Raw genomic sequence first — 22,222 nt, forward strand, 5'->3', positions numbered from 1 at the left:
TAGATGCTAGCGTTCTGCGATCTCATCCTGGCTCGTTCTGCCCCCCACATGTCTGCTCCTGTATTCATCCGTTCATTCACTCATTCATTCGTGTGTCCGCTCATTCACATCCTTGTGTGCTCAGCACCTGTTACAGACCATGGCCTGTGTGGCAGGCGTCCGTGGCGGTCATGAGGTCACGAGCGTGCCAAGAGCAAGGGGGCAACGTCTGCCCTCCATCGTTCACGCCCTGACAGGAGGTTTGTCTATCACCTTTGCAACTATCAGTTCATTTGGAGGAATCCCAAGAGGCAAACAACAGCCCATGGACCAAATACAGCCGGCCGCCCTTTCTTTTTTTTTCTTTTTTTCTTTTTTAATGTTTATTTTATTTTTGAGAGACAGAGCGTGAGCAGGGTAGGGACAGAGTGAGAGGGAGACACGGAATCCGAAGCAGGCTCCAGGCTCCGAGGTGTCAGCACAGAGCCTGACTCAGGGTTCGAACCCACCAACCTTGGGATCATGACCCGAGCCGAAGTCGGACGCTTAACCGACTGAGCCACCCAGGCGCCCCTGGCCACCCTTTTCTTTTTGTAAATTATTTTATTGAGGCACAGCTGCCCCCATTCTGTAAATAATGTGGTTCCCTCATGAAGACTTCAAACATGCCCCTAACGTTGTTCATCCCACTCCGTTTGCAGTGTTGGAAGAGATTAGACAAAAAGCTGCCTTTAAAGGGGTCACTTGGGCAGTGGCCACAGGTACCCGGCCGACCCTCTCTCATGCGGCCTTTCTAGTTCCAAGAGCAAGGAAGGGCTCCTCGCCCAGCCCCGGAGAACATCTCCGAGGGCTTGTGTGGACCCTGGACGGTTTAGGGGCCTCGTCGAGCACACGAGAGGGGACCCGCAGGTCCTCGTCCAGGAGCGCTCAGCTGTGACAGCACCAGGCCGCCTGGGTGGCCCTGGTTCTGCTTTGCCCTTAAGCATTTAAACTGCCCAGTCCTGAAACCAGTCCCTCTCCAGGGGCCCCTGGATCAACGCGCAGAGCAGCGGTTTCCCTTCTCAGTGGCCGTGTGGCCTTCTGAAGCGCTTTGTGAAAAGCAGTTAATCAGCGATGCCAGAAAGGCCCCGTGTGCGGCAGACCTCCCAGCCCCGGGTCACGCAGAGAGGGCCGTCCCCACCCAGGGTGCAGAGTCGCTTCCCCTCCCTGCCGCTGCCCCGGGTCAGCCCATCCCCCACCCCCACCCCCCACCCCCCACCCCCCAGAGCATGAGTAACGTGGCACCTGCCGTGTTTCCGTGTCTTCTAGCACGCACCGCCTCCGCTGCCCAGCAAGACGCCACCCCCGCCCCCCCCAAAGACCACGCGCAAGCAGACGTCGGTGGACTCTGGCATCGTGCAGTGAAGACAGCGGGACCGCACGGAGAGCACAGGCCGCCGTCCCGTCCCTCCCTCCGCGTCTTCTCCCGCGTCTGGTGTTTACCTCATTAGGCCTGTGATGTCTGATAAGTAGTGCAATTGCTCGTCCTGGAAAGGAGTTCGTTTCCAGCCATGGCGTGGGTGGCCGTTAGCTTCGGGGAGCAAGGCGGATGTGGGTCTGGACCGTACTGTGGTGTTGATCAAAACTGGGGGCTTCTGACTGTGTCTGTCTCGAGAGAGCCGAAGTCTTGCCCAGAAGCCCTCCCTTTGTGCCAAATGACACATTAGCGAAGAACTCGGCTGACCTGGGTTTTGTGCAGTAGGAGAGGTTAGGCCACCACCCACGAGACCGAGTAGTAACTGAATCCTACTCTTCTCCCGAGGCCGAACCCCAGCTTACTCCCGAAGGGTGTTTTATCAACCCTCCTCCTGCAGGTGTGATTTTGCGGTCAAGTGTATCTTCAACCTATATCAGGCAGTTAAGGTCAACTCTTTCAGGGAACTTCCTGATTTCCTTTGGTATAATTTAAAATAGGATATTTCTCAGCTACTGAACAGTTACTAATTTATGGAGTAGAAACACCATTAAAAATACTGGATCAGGTGGGAAAGTAAATACAAGTATAGGAAGATACGTTTTCTTTCTTTTTTAAAAAAGAATGCCTATAGCACAGAGATGGCTTTAACCGGGTGAATTCTTTCTGTCGTCATTCTGTACAGAAGTTTGTATATACGATGGTTCTTAGAACGTAAGTTTTAATGTTTTTGGTCCTTCCGTTTATTGTCATAGGCGTCCGCAAATGAATCTCTATATGTGTTCTTAATTTTTAACTGCTGAAAGTGAAAAAAAAATACACAAATTAAGCTTTGTTGATTTTTTTTTTCTAAGCTCCAAAGTCCTGAAAATGTTGGTGGACAATGATTAAGAAAAACAAACAAACAAACCCAACTAACTTTGTATAACCTAATATTTTTATTCTGTCATCTATATTTTTTTATCCACTATAATCATAATACTCTTCTAGTAGGCTCAAAAGTTATTCATTGACAACAAAAAAAATAAAATGCCATTTAAAAAAGACTCACAGTGTCTGAATACTATGTTTTTATCCCTTGATGTAAAAAAAAATATGTATATAAATGCCATTGGTTTTTTTTTTTTCTTTTTAAAATATTTTTTAATGTTTATTTATTTTTGAGAGAGAGAGTGCGAGGCGGGGAGGAGCAGAGAGAGAGAGAGACAGAATCCAAAGCAGGCTCCAGGCTCCGAGCTGTCGGCACAGAGCCCGATGCGGGGCTCGAACCCACGAGCCGTGAGATCATGACCTGAGCTGAAGTCGGACGCTCAACCGACTGAGCGCCCCTCTTCTTCTTTCTTAAAGAGCTTTGTGAGCCACATTGATATATGTGCTCATCTTCCTTAATGACCACTGTTGAGCTGTCTTCAGTTTGGGCCCAGGTTGGCAGCACCTGTGTCCCTTGTGCCTGCACAACCTTAGGGACAGAGCAGAGCCTGGCACCTGCTGACACTTTCTCCCCTCAGCCCAACCAGGCTCTCTGGCCGCACATCATTTCTGCCCCTTGTAGACTTTCAGCTGCCAACTTGAGAGAGGGTTTTGTTTAGTGGGATGTGTCATTCAACATCAGACTGCAGAGCTCTGTCTGGATCTTGGGAGGTAAGAAACAAAGAAGGCATTGGGGTCCTCTTTTCCACGTAAAGCACATTTGCCTGTGTTCCTTCCAGACATGTCCCTGTTTAAATCACAAGGACGTGCCTCTCTGCTCCATGAACCAGACCTCAGAGACATCTGCTGCAGAACCCTAGAGCCTCAGTGGACCCGTCACTCTCACTTGATCACTGCCCCCCAGTTTATTTGTCCTTGTTCCAAGTATTCAGTCCACCCCCAGGAAATGTTAGACACATGTGAACATAGAATTTTTTGTCTTTGTGAATTCCTGCTCTTGAACTGAGATAAATATTCATCCTCCGTTGTGTATATTGGAAACCACATGTCATCCAAGGTCCTAAAATAAGTGTATTGGCATACCAGCCTGGGACAGGAGAGCACAGGAGAGGCCAGCCCCCGCGAGGCAGGGAATTGTCGAACAGCCCGCATTTCACGATGCATAAGCTGTTGCCCAAAATTGTAAAAATAGTTCCTGGCCCTACAAAAAATATTCTTCTTCTAGAATGACATCTGGTTGCTAGTTCTCGCCCTGCACAGCCTCCTCCAGAAAGTCTTCCCAGATAATTCCCAGACTCCACACTTCAGGGGAAGCCCCCTTCCCCTGACAGATGCCCCCAACTGCTGTGAATCCCACACTGGTGTCCAGAGCTAGAAAACACGTAGCGCAAAATGTCTTCGTCACGTAAGTCAAGGGCTGGACTGCAGAACCACAGTTGAGGAACTGACGTTTGTGTTATCAAGTCTCATCTCGAGAGACTCCTCTGGAGTGAGGTCTGGGGGGACAGCTTGCCCATACAGATGCAATGATATATTTTCTTTTCTCCAAAGAAAACGTTCCTGAACTTTTCTTTCCTCATTGCCTTCCAAGGAAGCTTTTTAGGTTCCCCCATCAAGAAATGTTAATCATTTCCCCATCAAGAAATTTTAACAGTACAGATATGCTGTGTATGTATTCATGTATGCTGTTTATATCTATGCTTTTTACGTGAACAAAGTAAGATTTTTTTTTTTGTCCCCTCACCACCGATTTTCACCCCCTAAAGGGTGATATTGCCTCGTGGAGAATGCGTGCTCTAAAACAGGAATGGAGAGGATCTTCTGTTCTATTTTTGCTTTGGGTGCCAGGAAGCTCAAAGCCAAATTTAGCTCCCACACATTCAGCTACACTTTGGTTTTATTCTTCTGCCTTCCAAAGTGCTTTCCAGTCTATTGCAAATCCATCTTTAGTTAACCCTATTTAACTTTATTTTATTTTTGACTACCCAGTTTAATATGTCTTTTCCTCAAATCTTTATTAAAAGTTGTTGTTGTTGTTGTTGTTTTTTTTTTCCAATCTGCCTTTTCCGAATTTGTTAAACATCTGCTGTTCAGTGGGTGATGCCTCAGAAAAACCTACCAGGGAACCTGAGAACCGGTAGCCCTTTGCCCCCAAATAAACCCAAACTGGGGTTCCTCGTTTGTCTCCCTCCAACACAAAGAAGTCGCTACTCCATCCGGGTCCTGTGACGGCCTAAAGGCAGCTGCGCGGGCGTGACGGGAGCAGGGACTGCGTGGGGTGTGGTGTACAAAGCTCTTTCTGCTGATACCACGGGGTTAGTTCCACCCCAAGCAAAGACTTGTGATCATTCATCTGGTGTCAACCTGGCCAAGCCGTAGCATCCAGTTAATCAAACACTAATCTAGCTATTTCTTTAAAGATATTTGGTGGGTTTGGTTAACACCCAACAGTCAGCTGACTTAAAGAAAATCACCCTGAATCACGTGAGTGGGCCTTGTCCAGTCAGTTGAAGTCCTTAAAAGCAAGAATTGTGGTTTCCTGGAGAAGAAATTCAGCCTCAAGACCAGAGTATGGGAACCTTGCCTGCGTTTCCAGCCTGTGCTACGAATTTTGGACTTGCCAGCCCCCCAGAATCACATGCATCCCTTCCTTTAAATAAATCTCTCAATCTCCGTGCATACCTATCTCCTGTTGGTTCAGTTTCTGTGAAGAACCGTGATACAAGATTATAATGAGATATTCAAAACAAAACTATTCTCGCAAAAGAGAAGCAGTGGGCATAGCAAACTTTCTCTAGAAAAGTGATATTTTGACCGAGGTGACTTTAAAGTAGAGACACCTGGATAGATGCCCGGAGTCTAGAGACCCCAGACATTCCTCTTGGCCTCTCCAGTTAAGACTGTTCATCAGGGGCGCCTGGGTGGCTGAGTCGGTTAAGTGTCCAGCTCTCAATTTCAGCTCAGGTCATGATCTCACAGTTTGTGAGATCGAGCCCCACATCGGGCTCTGCTCTGGCAGCGTGGAGCCTGCTTGGGATTCTGTCTCCTTCCCTCTCTCTCTCTCTTTCTGCCCCACCCCGCTCATGCTCTCTCTTTCTCTTTCAAAATAAATAAACATTAAAAAACCCGTCTCTTCATCGGTCAAATGATAATAATACAAACTACTCGTATTGTCCTTTGTCTCCTGGGGCTGGAATGTCTGAATGGCTGCCTTCACGGGTCTGGCACTGGGGCTGGCTAGGCACCCTCTCTCCTTCTAAGTCTCTGTCTCTGTGTCTGTCTCCCCTCTCAGACCCCCCCACCTTGGCCATCTTTCATTCTCCGGGGCCGTTCCATTTGTAGGAGGCTACTTTTCGTGGCCACGGCTCTCCATTGAAACTCGGAACAAAGCTGGTCGCCTCTGCTCAGCTGGTGTGGGAAGGTCAGGCGACAGTGCCCGTCCAGTCACACACCTTGGTTCCCCCTGAGTCTCGGCCCCTCCTGAGCTCCCGGCTGCCAGTTCTGCCGGACCCTGGACGGATCGGCTCTGGAGGTGGCCGGCTCTGGGAACGGCTTCCCACAGCTTCCCCACTTCCTCTGCCCTTGTTTTCACTGCCTTGGCCACGTCTGCCTCCCTGCAGTATGTCCCCGAGTCCTCCAGCAATCACAGTGCCCTCCCTGCCCTGGGGAAGGGGTCCCAGTCCCCCGTCCTGCATCGGGGCAGCACTTCCGCACCTCCCTGGTTTCCCGTCGTTTTGGTCACCTCTTGCCAACTATCCACCTGTTGCTGCTGGTGTTTATTTCCCGGATCAGGCAGTGCTGGGCTTCACGTGCTCTTTATCCCTTCTCTTACCTGGGGGTGCCCTTTTATAAAACGTTCGGAGGGTGTCTACAGCTACGGGCCGGGTGCTTTGACAGACCCAGTCCTGTCCTCCGGGATCCCCGAGTCGGCTGAGGGAATGGACGAGCCGGTGGCAAAGTAGGCTTCAAAGGTGACAGGTGAGCACCGGGCACCGCAGAGCAGACTTGGGGGGGGGGGGAGCGGTGCGGTGGAATGAGTGGAATTGAGCAGCCCAGGAGGGTTCTGTGAAGGGAGAGTGTTCCGGTAGAAGAAACAGCACGTGCAACCTCCCAGTCTTGAGAGGGGAGACCCTGTACTCGGAAGGAACTTCCAGAAGACCAGCAGGCTGGGGCCAGCGTGGAGGAGCAGGGAGGGAGGCCGGGGAGCTGGGCAACATCAGGATGGTGACGGCCAGTGCTTCCAGGCCACGTGAACACACTGGGCTTCATCCGTGCACCCCGGCCAGTGTCGAGGGCGGGGGGACCCACACAGCCTCCGTGTCGTACTCTGTGAATGGAGCCCGGGGACGGTGGTGAAGAATGGGGGACCAGGCGGGAGTATGACGGGGCGTGGGAGCGGGGCTGACGAAAGCCAGTGTGGATGGTGTCAGCCAAGGCCGCGGTGTGTTTGAGGGGACTTGTCCGCAGAGCCCATCCTGGGCTGTGACGGCCTGGGCATATCAGGGACGATAAGCGCTCCAGGGAGCGTGGGTCCCGTATCCCCGGGGGACTGGCCCAAAAAGGTGCCACGTGTTCGACATCCCCTCATCTGGGGGTGTCCTCACAACCCTCACCTGCACTTACAGGACAGGGTCTTTGGGAGACGCCATAGCTTTCCTTCCTTGGCTTTGATCGGCCTTCAGGTGGAGTCAGCAGCCTAAAGCAGCAGCTTTAGGACCATCTTGCCTCCGGGCACCCCGCCCCCATCACCAGTATCTTACCCGGTAGACGAGTTCCTCATCACAGACCACGCAGGTGGCACTGATTCCTTCTGGTTTTAATTTTATTTTTGTTTAATCTTATTTATGTTTTGAGAGAGAGAGTGGGGGGGGGGGGCGGGCGGAGAGAGAGGGAGACACAGAATCTGAAAGCAGGCTCCAGGCTCCGAGCTGTCAGCACAGAGCCCGACGAGGGGCTCGAACCCACGAACCCTGAGATCATGACCTGAGCTGAGGTCGGACATTTAACCGATGGAGCCACCCAGGCGCCCCTCGCTGATTCCATCTTAGGATAAATTTATGGAAGCACAAATTTCCCTGCAGAAAAGGTAAAGCTCCATTCGTCTTTCTCTTCTCTCCCCTTCCCTTCCTTCCTGAACAGTTTAGTCCTAAGGCAGGCACCCGTGCCGGAGAAGGGGCTGGGGAGCCATGGCTGTAGAGACCTGACCCATTTTCCCCTGGCTGAGGGGCGAGCGGGGGCGTCGTCCCTGTGAAGGACTGAAGGGAGAGGGAGGGTGTGGCGGCAGGGTCTCCTAAAATGTATTCCATTCGATGAATCGGATGTCCACACTTCAGTGTGGCAGTGGGCCTTGGGTCTGTGCCACCATCAGAGTCTGTGATGGTCTCACTGGGGGTGAGCGGAGAGAGAGAGGTGCCCCCAGGAGGGGCCAACGAGCAGCCTGAGTCCCTCCAACCCCATGGGGCCAGATCAGGCAGGACCGTGGGGCTTTCTCCCATGCTGCCCTGACCTTGAGAGACGATGCTTGCGTCGGCCGGTGCCGGTGGCATCCTTCCTCCTACGCAAATCCTGACGGGTCATACCTATGGCACATGGCACCCAGCTGTGCCGAAGCGGCTATGGAAACCAGCCGCGGAAACGGCCAGGAATCCAGAAGCCGCTCTGAAAGATGCTGGATTGTAGCGCCCTAACAATCAGCTGCTGATGCCAAAGCGCAGCAATTCGGGAGGTAAAAATAATCCATCTTGGAAGGGAATATTTCTGAATTGGCATACATTGTCCTATTTAAAAATACTTGTGAACAGTTAATTTAGCATTATGAGCACTTGCGTTGGAGAGGAGGGCGCTGAATACTGAATAAGGAGCTACCTGCCCAAGGCAGGGCTATTTTTACGCTCCTATATATTTTGGGTTGCTCCGCAGGGATCACAGACAGCATCCATGGGCTCTCACTGCCTCGCGAAGGCTTTTTTCACATGAAAAGTAAACTTTGGAAGGTGAAGCAATTACAATGCAAAAGCAACATCGGAATCATCCCTCGGCTTTTCAGAAACTTTAGGGGAATGAATGTTCTCCGGGACAAAGGAAGACCATATTCTTTCAGTCTTGGAGTGAAGAGGCTGTCGCCTGCCTCCAGAGGAGGCTCAGTTGGCAGCATGGAGGCTGAGTGCGCAAAAGAGGCCGGTGGCTGCAGCTTTCCTTTCTTGGACCGTCCCTTGGATAACGCCGCCCCAGGGGAGAAACGCTGGGGAAAAACTTCGAGAGCAGAGGCAGGGGCGGTTCTGCCCTCCGTGCGGGGATAAGAGACGGCTCTCCCGGAAGGACGGAGGACGGTCCGTGATCTGGGAGTCATCCCCGGCCAGCTGCCAGCAGCTCGGGGTTCGGGATGTGCCAGCAGAGAGCCTGCCTCGTCTGCAAGGCAGCCTGGAACCTTCCACCCCGCGGTGCTTAGACCATCTCTAAGACGCTCCCGGTCCTCCTCCTGCTGAGTACTGCTGTCAGAAGAGAAGGAACTGCGGGCCCCACACTGGAACGGGCTCAGGTTTGGGAAGAACAGAAAACGAGTTCTAGCATTCTTGTCTCAGTAAAGACCCATACATAGAACTCATGTGACTCGAAGTCTTGCTTGCGAGATCTTTCACTTGTCAGGCCACTGAATGCGAGCCTGGCAGGTGCAAGGCGCTGGTCTGGGGCACAGAAGGGTCCTGCGATTTACCCACGTCACCCAGCTGGCTTTCTAACGGGTGACAGTTAAAAACACTCACTTTGGATTAGAAAGGGACAGTTCAGCAGGCATGTCTTCTATTTCTCTTAAGGCTCCAGACCTCCCCAAACTGTGTCAAGCAGAACTCAGTCCCCAAAATCGGCCGCACGTCTGCCACTTTATTGGGCCACTGTATTTTGTGCCACACAGGTGTGAGAAGAGCACCCGCGGGGCTGCGCTTAAACGACCGTGGTATCAGCAGCCAGAGCTACGCTTCCCGAAGATGCCTGTTGCCGCTACAGTGCCTTACCAAACTGTGTGCACATTGGCTACTCAGAGTTATTATCCCACTAATAACGTGGGTAGTCATCTCGCGTCACCTCTCGTGGACAACCACGTTGAAACAGAGAAGACTGTGGCCTGTAGGTGTGGGTCTTCCCCAAGGCCGGGCACCGCTTCCCTTTGCCGAAAGGCGAGCCAGTCTTCCGAAAGAGTGGACTCCAAGAAACGAGATTTGGATAGAAAAGCGTAATTGAAACCAACGGGCTTGCAGAAACCCACTAAATTGAAGGGGAGAAGAGGAGCACCGGGTACGTTTTTGGAAAGTCCTACAACACAGTCTGAGAATACCCTGTCCCCGGCCCTGTCAGTCTCGGTCCTCAGCCCAACAGCAGCTGTGCCCTAACACTCTCTCCCTATTTCCAGGTCCCGCCACAACCCTCAGGGAAAGCCCACACCTTGCTGTTCCATTTGCTTCTCCGTGCGTATCTGCTTGGCATCGTGCTTGCTCTGGAAGTCTTCTGCTCCCTCTGGGTCTCAGCGCTTTGTGCAAAGGGTCCTGTGGGCCCCCCCGAAGCCCTCAGAGGCAGTCTGGCAATCGGAGTGCTTTCACAGTCGGGGGCAGGGGAATGTGGAAGGGCTGTGCGCTCCCCACTGCGGTTTCTGCCACGTGATTATGGGACATATGGAGGCGGAGAAAGGGTGATGTCTCTGCGGAAGGCCCTCGGCATCCTGCTTTTCCCACCTGCTCCAAGGCCCCCTCCTGCCAGACGCGGCCCTCATCCCCCTGGGCATCCCTCCCCTCTACTCGGGACAGGGGACCTTCTGCAAATCCCCAAGCTCCTGCTAGAGATGACAAGGGGCCACCTACCCGTTTCCATTGTGTGCCTTTTCCCCGTGTCCCTTATTCTCAAAAATCCATCTGCTCCTTCCCCAGGGGTAGGGAACAGACTGGATGCAGGGAGATTCCATCCATATGCGCCGGCTTGGGTCACCAGTAGAAGTTCACCAAATCAGGGGACCCCTCCTTGCCGTTGTTCTGCCCTGTGTAAGACCAGCAGGGAATAGTCGCCTTTGGCGGTCAGTTCTAGGAACACCCGACCTGGCAGGGAGTCTGTGGAGGGCATTTAGAGTCCTGTTCCCTTTGGTTTACAGTTACCCCGGGGGGATCTGCTGCCCTGTACCTCCAGACTTGGAGAAAGCCTGAGCAGCTCCAGAGGAGCCCCTGGGGCATAAAAGCCAGGCGCCACGCAGCAAGCAGGTGGGTCCTGTCAGCTGCTCAGCAGCGCTGAGGTCACAGCTAGGGCCAGAGGCCGTGACAAGGCAGCAAGGTGGGCTGCGAGTGCCCTTGCACTTGGCGGTGGGGTGCGAGGCACCATCATGAACCGGGAGCGAGCGGAGGGAGGAACAGGCCTTCCGCAGCCCCTGAGAGTCTGGCCAGGCTTTGCGGAGGTGAGAGACTGCCCGCACACCGGTGGCCCAAGCTGCTGGCGGCTGGAGGAGTTCAGGGTGTTGGCAGATGACGAAAAGCCAAGGGCTGCTGGCCATGGAGCCTGCTAGGGGGAGCTCTGGAAGGATGATGTGGGAGGAACGATCCGGAAGTGGCAACGAGGAGCCCAGAGGTCCGGTGCCCGTCCACCGCCAGCACGTGCCCCGAGGTACGGGCAAGTGATTTCCCTTCGAGAAGGTTGCAGGGGAGTCGGTGTGAGTCCAGGTTCGGGTTAAGGAAGGCGCAGGGGTGGAAGGAGGGCTTCAAGGAGCGGCTTGGGTGCAGGAGCGCGCGCGCACGGGGTTTCCAAGTGAGACAGCGGTTCCTGTTCTCACAGCCCAGCGCTCAGAGGGACACTGGCGGGAATCTGAGAAGAGAGAGGGGGCCGGGGAGGAGAGGAAGGACAGAACAGGAGGGGAGAAAAGGCCCGCGGTGCCCGAGTGATGGCTGCAGCTCTGCTTAGTTTGCCCACGCTGGGGAGGCTGCCGTCAATTTCACAGACTCGGGGAAGGAGCGGCCAGAGAGAGCACGAGAAGGCCAGCAAGTCCCGGTGGGTGTCCATGGCGTGCCCAGACGTGCCTCCCCGACGAGGCTAATGCCCCCCGCCCCGCCCGCCCCGCCCCACGCCTTGCTCCTCCGCCCGTAGATTTCTTTGGTGGGAAGGGAAACACCATCCGGAGACTGGGGAAAAGAAAAGTAGGAAAATCTGAACCAAACTTTAATCACGGCTTCTTGGTGACACTTGGTAGTGGGCCAAGAAAATGATAGTGTTGGTGAATTATTATCATATATAAAATATAATAATAATAGTCATTTATTTTTATCGTTAGCCTTTTTGCTTTGCAGGATACTTTCATATTTACCATCTCATCAGACCTTCAAACGTCGCTTGTATCAGATAAAGGGAGGAACATGTCGGGACACCTGGGTGGCTCAGTCGGTTAAGCGTCTGACTTTGGCTCAGGTCATGATCTCGCAGTCTGTGAGTTCGAGCCCCGTGTCGGGCTCTGGGCTGACAGCTCAGAGCCTGGAGCCTGCTTTGGATTCTGTGTCTCCCTCTCTCTCTCTCTCTATCCCTCCCCCACTCATTCTCTCTCTCTCTCTCTCAAAAATAAATAAACATTAAAAAACAGTTTTTCTAATTAAAAAAAGGAGTAACATGTGTCCCTTCCATTTTATGGAGGCAGAACTGAGGCCTGAAGAGGCTGAGTGCATGTGGCTGCAGCAGAAGCAGCCTGGGGTTGATGCCCCAGAAGGTGACTGTCCCAACTGATCAGCACGGGCTCCCCTGGCAACGTTCATTGGTCCACAGGTGGACACGACGTGTAATGGTCACTACACTGACCCAGACGGGGAGAGAGATTTATTCTTTGTGCTTGGGGTAGACGTGAGAAAGAAGGTTTTTGTTCCCATTAAGACTCTGCGTGACCCCGCCCCATGGCTCTTGTGATCATGAGAACCGAGAGCCAACCTGAGCACGATGCCGGCAGTGAGATGACATGAGTCATGTGTACCAGTCACCCTGGCAGCCTGAGTAGCTTAACACCACGCACGTGCGATGGTCACTCCTGCTGCGTGACCCACCCAGAGCAGAAGGGGGACCCGCACATCCCAGTTGTGTCCAGGAGGACAGAGGCTCTGTTTCCACACCAGCTGCCACGACTGTGACACAGCAGAAGAAAAGAACGTGATGAGGAGACCATGCCCTGGCTCCTAATGCCCCCTCCCAGGAGCGACCCGTGCTGTTCTGCTGACGTGTCCTCAGCCAAAGCAAGTCGCGGGGAGGTGGGGGAGTGGAATCCAACTGCATGCTGGGAAGGCAGAGCGCACAGAAATACGCGGTGAACACAGAGTGGAGAAGCAGAGAGAAGCCGGGTCCCTGATGGCATTACCGAGCGGCCATCCTCCTCCCTGTGCCTGGACCTGCCTCTGGACCAGAGGCTCCATAAAATAAGACTTTTGCTTATTCTTTGAGCTGAGTGTTTGTAGCATAGTAGGTAAGGTTAGTAATGTCCTCTCTTTCCTTCCTGACTTCAGTGTTTTGAGCCTTCTCCCTTTCCTTATTGGTCCATTTTAGCTAAAGGCTTGTCAATTTTGCTGTTCTTCCCAAAGAACGAGCTTGTTTCATTCTTCTGCTCTCATCTCCCTTCCTCCCTCCCTCCCTCCCTTCCTTCCTTCATTCCTTCCTTCCTTCTTGTGGAAGTGACATCACATGCACGGAGTAGCTCCGTCCACGCTGGGCACAATGGATGGCAGCTGTCATAGTGATTATCTCCCTTTGGAGATCAACACCAGGGAGTAGGTGTTACAAAGAACCCCGCTCTTCAGCGGAGGCAGCTGTGTCTGAGAAGGTTGTTTGCCAAGATCCTAGAGCTCAGTGGGGAAAATCTGGGACTCAAAGCTGGATCGAATTCCTAAGTCAGACTATTCAGGACCATGACTTGGTGTAGCACTGTGTCCTCATGCCTCACTTGTCTTTGTCAGGGGAGGAGCGTCCCTAAACCAGATGACAGCTTCCCCTGCAGATGGGCTCTGACGGGAGGCTGATGGGAGGGCAGCATCCTAATGGGCGACGCCTAGTACTGCCGAGATTCCCACAGCACCTGCTGACCCATCATTATGTGTCTTCCCTGGGAACGGCTGCTTGTTCTTCAGGGTCACAGTTGCACTAAAGAAACAATTTTCCTCTTAGAACTGCCTTGCCTCCACTGCTCTTATTTCTGCCTGACAAAGAGCATTAAGTGACTGGGCAGCATAACTGAAAGTGACTAGTCACCACGCAGTCGTGTGTGGGCGGGTGTCCTTTCTCAAGGAAGAGGCTTGGGTGCAAGGAACGCACCTGTCTCTGCAGGATGTTGGGGGGTTGGCTATAGGTCTTTTGTTCTCTGAGAAGGGACAAGCCTCTTCCAGGGCCACCGCCTCCCCGTGCTTGACCCAGGCCGGTAGACAAAGGTGTCTCCGGGGACTGGTGCGGTCCAGCCCCCCTCGTCTTGAAAGCACTGAGTCTCTTATCGACGAATTTCCCATATTATCTCGGTAACTCCAGCGCTGCCTCATTGTTTTTACACACTAATGGGATAGAGGGAAACCACCGGGGGCTTTCCTAACCCTCACCGAGTCATATTTTTCACCGGGATGTGGCCACCGTTCCCATTCCGAGGCCAACATGCTGGGTAACGTTTTGCTCAGGGCACACGCGTCCCCCCCCCCCCCCCCCCGATGCATCAAAACAAGGCAAGAATTTGGCACGAGTTCACGTTTCTGAACCCCAGAGCGACCCCTGCCCCAGCAAGAATTAGGACACCTCCACCCTAGGGTGTGGCTGGTGGGGGCTCTCGTGCTGCCTGCACAGAGTAAGCAGAATGTTTCCGGAATGTTCAGCCATCTCCGCTCTACTTCCTCTGTGCTGCCATCCATTGCGCCCAGCACGGACAGAGGAGAGGACAGATGCTTTGAGCAGCAGCTAATGACCCAGCGGATCCCTGGCACTCCCTGCTTAGCTCTTGGGAAACACTGCAGCCGCTCGTGCACCGTGACCTTGCGCATTCGAGAGCCCGTGTGGATGTGCGTGTGTGTACCTTTGTGCACTCGTGGGCAGGATGCTTTAGAAATCGCTGCGGACAAATAGCTGTTAACATAGAAAGGCCGTTGGTGGAGCGCCCGCTTTATGTTTCTCAGCGCCCTAGACGTTATTCTCTACATTATTTCTCTACACTGTTAGACAAGGTTATCTCCGCTTGAGGGGAGGGGAAGCTCGGTGTGGACCTGGCGCTCCGATCCAGATCCAACTGGCTTCAAGTGGGACCCTGCACTCTAGCCACCCTCACCCTGCACCCCCATCCGGGGTGTTTCCGGGAGGTGATACAGATGTTCTCAACCCAACTGGGACCCAGTGGGGATTTCGGCCTCCCCGCCCTCTCCCCGCAAGGCCCGGCCTTTACTCCCAGAGTCACACAGACAGACCTTTCATGAGCAGCAGCTCGAAGTGTAGGCAAGACACAGCCTGCTCTCAGCGTGTGGCAGCGGTGGGTTTGATCTGACCGGCTTACACGTGCTCGCTCCCGAGGTTGGGCCGGTGAGGGCTGGCTCCGTCTCCTGTGTGTACACCCACCACGGCCCCGAATAAACTCGGTGTCTCAGGCCCTGCTTTTGGGGGGAATTTGGACTAAAACAGAGGCCGTGGGTCCGATGAATTAGAGGGTGAATGTAGAGGGCAGTCACAGGGGAGGGAAGAGTATAGGGGACCAAGGGCAGCCACGGCCGGTCGGGGGCAGGTGAGACCAGCGACGGCACAGGCCAGGACACAGGCACAGGACAGCACGCCAGTTGGCGACCTGAAGCACAGACTTTTGGAACTGCTCCTCCTGTGAGCTGGACCGGCCAGGAGCGAGGCCTTCGGTTTTCGCAAAAGGACCGAGCGAACCAGCCTGCCGAAACCAGCAAGGCGTCACGCAACGTGACAAACCGGCACACGGGGAGCAGCGGGGCCCTGACAGTCACAGCTGCTGTGTTCTGGGCGGAAGATGGAGTCCCAGCTCAAGGCTTGGAGCTCATCCGTGTCCCTCCTTCTTTGGCACGTCGACATCACCCTACTTCACGCCTCGCTCGTGGGGTCCCAACCTTACCCGGCATGCCTTTCTATCCTGTGTCTGTTACTCCATACACCCATCACTTCCAACCACAACACAAACGGAGCCTGACCCCCGGTCCAACCTGCCCCTGGACGATGGCTCATTCCTTCTCCACTCTTGTTTCAAGCCCGCTTGAAGTTCCTCTGGCTCGGCCTCCAATCACTTTTAACTTTCTTGGGCTCCCCTTAGCTCCTCATTCCTAGCTCTTTATACAGAAAGCACACAGCTGGTAATTGCTGAATGAGTTAAGCCACTGCACTAAGTTTCTAGAATAAAAAAGAAGTCAGCAGAATCCTGAGTCAGGAGCAATAAAAACAAAAACGAACAAACAAAAAAACCCTTCTAAAATAGATAATCTTTAATATATAGCTCTCTCCTGAGCATATCGACTTTGGAAACATCCAGCAGGCCTAACTTGCTGAACTTCTTATAACAAACTGTTAAGCTCCTCAGTAATGAATTCAAGAACCTAAAATCTGTATTGAGCCCTGCCCCGCTGTGACATTTTATGTGAGTCTTAACCAAGCAAGGGATGTACACTGGAAAGAGAGTCTGCTCCTCTGTTTTGGGTCTGGCACAAACTCATGGTCAACCCCACACATCCAGGGAAACACTGTGGACGTCATGGTCTAGAGCTTTTCATCTGACAAACCGAGTTAAGGTCCAGCTCTGGGTCTTTCTCTGTCCACCCTGGAACCTGCTTGCTGGAGGGGGTCTTGCTTCAAGGTTTGAGCAGAGGATAGCTGGATACCCAGACCAGGCTGGGTGGAGCCCCGGGTGCAGGGCATCCCTGACTGTCCTGATGACAGCCATCCTGGTCAATGTCGGCCAGGGTCCATTCATCTCAGCTTGTTTGATCTTGTGTGCACGGACTCCTTCTTCCCCTTTGAAGGTCTTCTGCGGGGCCCTGGACAGGTCTATCTCACTCTGGTCATACAGCAGGCATTTAAGAGGCCTGGTCCCCGAGTTAGGTTGCTCCTCAGGGGTGGTTTAGAATCCTTCAGGGAAAGCCACCCCCAGATGGGCTCAGCACAGAGAAAGAACTCACCCAGTAGCCTGGATATGCTGCCACCGATGCACCAGCTGAGCCGCACAAGCGGCAGAAGGGTTTCGTGGCATCCCGTCGTCTTCAGTCTTAAACCTGGCGCCTTCCCTCATAGCCCCCGAGACGTGCCTGGTCATTAAGTGCACCGTCTGCCCAACAGGAAAGCAGCGCTCTTAGGAAGTTTGGCAGCAGTGTCCTCAGCTGGTATGGCTAGACCTAATCACTGGGTTGCTCCAGAGTGTGTGTCAGTCTTTTATTAGAGAACAGAGGGCACAAAGTTGCCAACTTTAGCCTCCAGGGGCAGTGTCTACCCATCAGAGTGGGCCAGGGGCTGGTCTGTCTTTGTAGCCCCCCAGGACCTGGCTCTCTGCCCATAATGGATCCTTGGTCAAAATGTTGGATGAACGGGTGAATGGCTGAATGGTTCGAATAGTGTCCTTCAAAGTGGAAGATGTTGGAGAGGAGGAATCCTTCTGTGGAGATAGAAATGATGAGCAGAGTAGAAATACAGGCCTGAGTCAGAGGCTACACGGAAGGCCGTGGGAAGAACTTCCTGCTCTCTTCTCTGTTCTGGGAATCACTCCAACTTGGACCCAGAACTCTCCTCCTCAGTCCCCACAAACAAATGACCCAGGGCATGCCTTGCTACAGGGACTCCATTCCCTGGTCCGTGGCACCACTGGACGCAGGGTGATGCTCCTTCCCAGGCCTCTCCTGCCCCAACACACCCAAGCACAGGAGCGAATCAAAGCACAGAGTTTCATTTGAGGATAGTGAGTACTTACTGAACCACTGTTTCCCCCCCCCCCCTTTTTAATTCAAGCATAATTAACATATGGTGTTATATTAGTTTTAGGTATACAATAAAGTGATTCAACAACTCTCACATCCCTCAGTGCTCATCAAGACAAGTCAACTGGTTTTAAAGAGAAGCAACTTTTGCCTGCAGATGTGTTCCTGGAAATCCACATGTAAAGCAAGTCTGGATGAACCACAGCAAGTCTGGTCACAAGAAGTCTGGGAAATGAAACATTATGAGGACCTCCCTCATGCTCAGTGACATGGCTCCATATATGTCCCTAGCTCGTTTCAATACAATAAGTCATTCATTGTAAAAGAAACCAAGAATTAAATTCTAAAAAAGAAGAATATAGGGGTGCCTGGATGGCTCAGTCGGTTGAGCGTCCGACTTCAGCCCAGGTCATGATCTCACAGCTTGTGAGTTGGAGCCCCGCATCAGGCTCTGTGCTGACAGCTCAGAGCCTGGAGCCTGCTTCAGATTCTGTATCTCCTCTCCTCTCTGCCCCTCCCCTGCTCATGCTCCATCTCTCCTGTCTCAAAACTAAATAATCACTAAAAAAATATATTAAAAAAGAAGAATATAGATGAAAGGGCACATATCCCATGCCACTCATTTGTAGAAGTATGTGGGGCTGGTTGCATGAGGCTGTGGAGGGAACCGCTGGAGAGCAAGGCTCTGGTAAAGGGTGGTGGTAATGCTGGAGATGGACACAGGGAGAGAGACGGAGAAGGGGGAGGGGAGAGGGGAGAGGGAGAGGAGGGGAGAGGGAAGGGCAGAGGGAAGGAGGATAGAGCCTAGGGGGAGGGGGAAGGGAAGGGGTGAGGGGAAGGGGGAGAGGAAGGGGGCCTCGGAGGGGGAAGGATGAAGGGAAGGGGAGAGGGAAGGAGAGGGGAGGGAAGGGGGAAGGGGGAGGCAGAGGGAAAAGAAGGAGAGGAGAGGGGAAGGGGGAGAGGGGGAGGGCAGGGGAGGGGCTAGAGGTGACGCAGCTAGGTCCGTAGGGAGCACCATTATTCATGGGAGACAGTGATGGAATCAAACACGATGGGCAGCCTTGCTCACTAACACCAGAGCTTGATGGCTTCAAAGACTCTTCCTTGGGTTCTGGAAGGCATCAAACATAACGTTACTCTCTCCACATTGATTCCAGAATAATGGTTATAGCGCAGTTTCAGTATTGCCCAAGGCATGCCTGATGGCTGCTGAACGTTTGAAGGAAAAAAAATCTGTCTTTTTAGAAATTTCACAGCACAGATCCCTCCTGCTACTCTCCTCTTAACCTCTTTTCTTGGCTCTTATGACTAGCTTAGCCTGCTAAATGTATTTTCACTCATTTATTTTTCAAAATCAATTTTGAGATCATGGAGTCAATTTGTTGGGGGAGAAAAGATGTTCATTAATTTTCTAACATTGAATCATCATTTCGTTCCTGCAAGCACCTTCCTCGGTCGCGGAGGAATATTAATATTCATTTAATAAACGTGCAGATTCCATGTACTATTGTAGTCAGAATTTTTTATTTCATCTTTATATGTGAGATTGGCCTATAGTTTTGTTTTGGTGAACCGTGACCTGTTCGTTTCCACCTTTTGTTGGTGTTAGGACTTTCCACGACTTCTTTATATTGTATATGTTTGATGAGGCTGAACTAGGTTTTCCAAAAGTCTTTTCCTTGTGTGCTTTGAGCTAAGGTAAGCCACGAGATATTTTTGTATAAGATTTGGAAAGCAGAAATGAAGCAGGTCAGGCAGGTATTCATGTGGCTCACACACATTGCCACTTATCTGCTGGCTCCCCTTGTTGGCATGGGACGGCAGCTGGGGCTGGCTCTCCTCTACCCTCCCCTGAATCCTCCCTTAGCTCCTGTGACTCCAGGGCCAGATGTGTGATTGACTAGTCTTGTGATGCCGCAGGGTCCCAGCTTCCCCGGAAGGAAGAGATGAGGCAGTGGGGCTGACAGGGTTCTCGTGTGTCTTCATGAATTTGAGCCCTCTCGTGCTCGTGGACTCAACCTTACCTTTGCGACCCTCCACTTTACATCCATTTGCTCCCCCCAGCTTCCCACACGGTGGATTTGGTCTCCACCACCAGACACGAAAACGGTAGTCTTCTAGAGACTGCTGAGCCAGTTTTCACAATCAGTAGGGTCAATTGTTGGATACGTGCCCTAGCGGTCTGTTTCTCTGACTGAACCGTGGTTGATACAAAATTTGGTACCAAGGGTAGAGCTCTGTCATAACAAACGCTTAAAAGGTCAGAGTGGCTTTGGAACAGACAGTGGGCAGAAGCGGAAAAGACAAAGGAGAGTTCGTGAGGGCTTGAAAAGCCTTCCAGAGACTGCTTGTGGAAGCATGGTCGTCTTTGATGGGTAAGTGCTTCACAGAAAGTGAGGAAAATCCTATGAACACTGGAGGAAAGGAGATCATTGCTCCAGAGGGGTAGAAAATTTTATAACTACGTATACAATATAGATAGTCGTATAGTAACCTCGCCACCTGGGGTAATGTTGAAAGTGGAATACTGAACTGGATGATGTAGCTAAGGACATTTCCAGGCAAGGTGATAAAAAGGCAGTCTGGATCCTTACTGCTATTTATACTAAAATGCAAGAGAGGGGAGATAACCTAAAGAAAAGATCATTAAACATAAAAGGATCTAGGATTTCATGTTTTCAACGTTTGTTTTTTTTTGTTTTTTTTTTAATTTATTTTTGGGACAGAGAGAGACAGAGCATGAACGGGGGAGGGGCAGAGAGAGAGAGGGAGACACAGAATCGGAAACAGGCTCCAGGCTCCGAGCCATCAGCCCAGAGCCTGACGCGGGGCTCGAACTCACGGACCGCGAGATCGTGACCTGGCTGAAGTCGGACGCTTAACCGACTGCGCCACCCAGGCGCCCCAGGATTTCATGTTTTCAAAACTTCTCAGGCTCTCCAGATGGCAAATAATGATGGAATTAAGAAATGGTTTCCAAGTAAAGATCAAATTCAGAACACTCATCGGAAAGCACAGTCTAAATATGAAGACAAGGGTATTACTTAACACCCTTGGTTAGACCTCAGAAAAACATAATGTGCCTCCGAGAGTTATGTAGTCAATTAATAGGGCTCCCAAGAATCTTAAGGGAGTTTTCCCTTAGCAGAAGCTCAAGGGAGAGCAGGATTTATCTCAAAGATATTTACAACTGAAGCTTTTGTCTAACGGAATAAATCTCCAACAAATGTGTAGGAGAACTGCAAACTTAAAAAAAAAGAAAGAAGATACATTGGCAAGAATCATACTAACTCTGACTGGAAGAGATAGAGACGATACAAAATGGAGAGAGGCAAGGGGACCCCCCAAAGTTCTCCTGGCAGGAAGCAAGCTGAGAAAACTTTGTGACTGCTAACAGGGTTGCCTTTTATAGAAGAAAAAAAAGGATGACTCCCAAAGCAGAGCCAAGAGCCCAGACAGTAGAAGGACTGAGTCCTTATTTTAAAAAACTCATGGCATTTTCCTGGCTGGATTTCAGAATTGATAGGGTGACTCCTCTGCGAATTCCATGTCCCCGTTCCACGATGTCCATTCCACTGCTATATGTTGGCTGTGTGAGGGCCAGATAGCTCTTCTCTCTACAGGTTTCCAAGTTCACAAGTCTCCAAGAACAGAAAGTGTCCTTGAGGAGCTATCTTAAGGAACCTCATGGGAGGAGCCTTATTGGATCTGAACTTGACTCGGATTTAGAGCTAATGCTTTAGGGAAGGAGGAGTTTAGGGAAGGGGTGAGTATATTTTGCATGTGGGAGAAATGTAGATAATTTATGGCTGGAAGACAGACTATATGGGTTTTAAAGTATGTCCACAAATCCTTTGATACACCTTCCTTCAAGACGTAAAACTTAATTCCCCTCCCTTCGAATGGGGGCCGGACATAGTGAGTCCTGTTTGTGGAACAGAGTAAGGTAGAAATGGCAGTGTGTGACTTCTGAGCCTGTATCATAAAAATCACTGTAACTTCCTCCTTGTTCTCTCTCAGATCGCTCATTCTAGAAGAAGTCATCAGCCCTGTCATGAACACATTCAAGCAGCCCTACAGAGAGCCCTACGTGGTGAGGTGCTGAGGCCACCAGGGAAGAGCCAGAAAAGTGAAAACCTTCTTGGAAATGGAGAATCCAAGCGCCAAAGCCTTTCAATGACTAGAGCCCCAGCCAGTGTATGGGACGCAGCCTCAGGAGGGACCGTGAGGCAGAATGGGACCCACCTAAGGTGCTTTTGAATTCCTGACTTGCAGGAAGTGTGAGGTAAGAAGTGTTTGTTGTTTAAAGCTCCTTGGTCTTGGGCTAATTTATTAATCAGTAAAGGATGACCAGTGTGACTGTTATGCTGGAAAATTAAACTGGAACACTTTCCAACGCTCTGGATGGTTAAAGGCACACAGAAATTATCTATTTCTTGGGAATTTCATAGAAGTCACCCACAAATCCATTTGTTACACAAGAGGCTTTGTTGCTTTGTTGTTGTTTTTTTTTTAATTTTTGAAGTAGACCCTTAATAGATTTTAGATTTATTTCTCCTTATTTTGGTTTTTGACTTTTTGATAGTTCCTCCATCATTTTAAAAATTATTTTTGGCTTATTTTCAGCTTCTTTTAAAAGTGATTTTGGTTTCCTCAGGTTTTCCTAATCAACCATCAACCATTTAATTTACATTTTAAAATGTCTTGGGGCACCTGGGTGGCTCAGTAAGTTAAGCATCCAACTTTGGCTCAGGTCATGGTCTTGAGGTTCATGGGTTTGAGCTCCATGTTGGGCTCTGTACTGACAGCTCAGAGCCTGGAGCCTGCTTCAGATTCTGTGTCTCCCTCTCTCTTGGCCCGTCCCCAGCTCACGCTCTGTCTCTGTCCCTGTCTCTATCTTGAAAATAAACATTAAAAAAATGTT

General features: G+C 51.5%; 1 protein-coding gene across 1 annotated transcript in view; it reads left to right on the plus strand.

The window, feature by feature from the left end:
- DOCK1 (dedicator of cytokinesis 1) overlaps nt 1–2,478 on the plus strand; it is a 528,588-nt gene extending 526,110 nt beyond the window's left edge. The window contains exon 52 of the mRNA XM_058698109.1: nt 1,288–2,478. Within this exon, the coding sequence (XP_058554092.1) occupies nt 1,288–1,383 (96 nt within the window). The 3' untranslated portion in view covers nt 1,384–2,478. The remainder of the gene's footprint in view (nt 1–1,287) is intronic.
- The last annotated feature ends 19,744 nt before the right edge of the window (nt 2,479–22,222 follow it).

Source organism: Neofelis nebulosa, chromosome 13 (assembly GCF_028018385.1).
Source record: "Neofelis nebulosa isolate mNeoNeb1 chromosome 13, mNeoNeb1.pri, whole genome shotgun sequence".
NCBI lineage: Eukaryota > Metazoa > Chordata > Mammalia > Carnivora > Felidae > Neofelis > Neofelis nebulosa.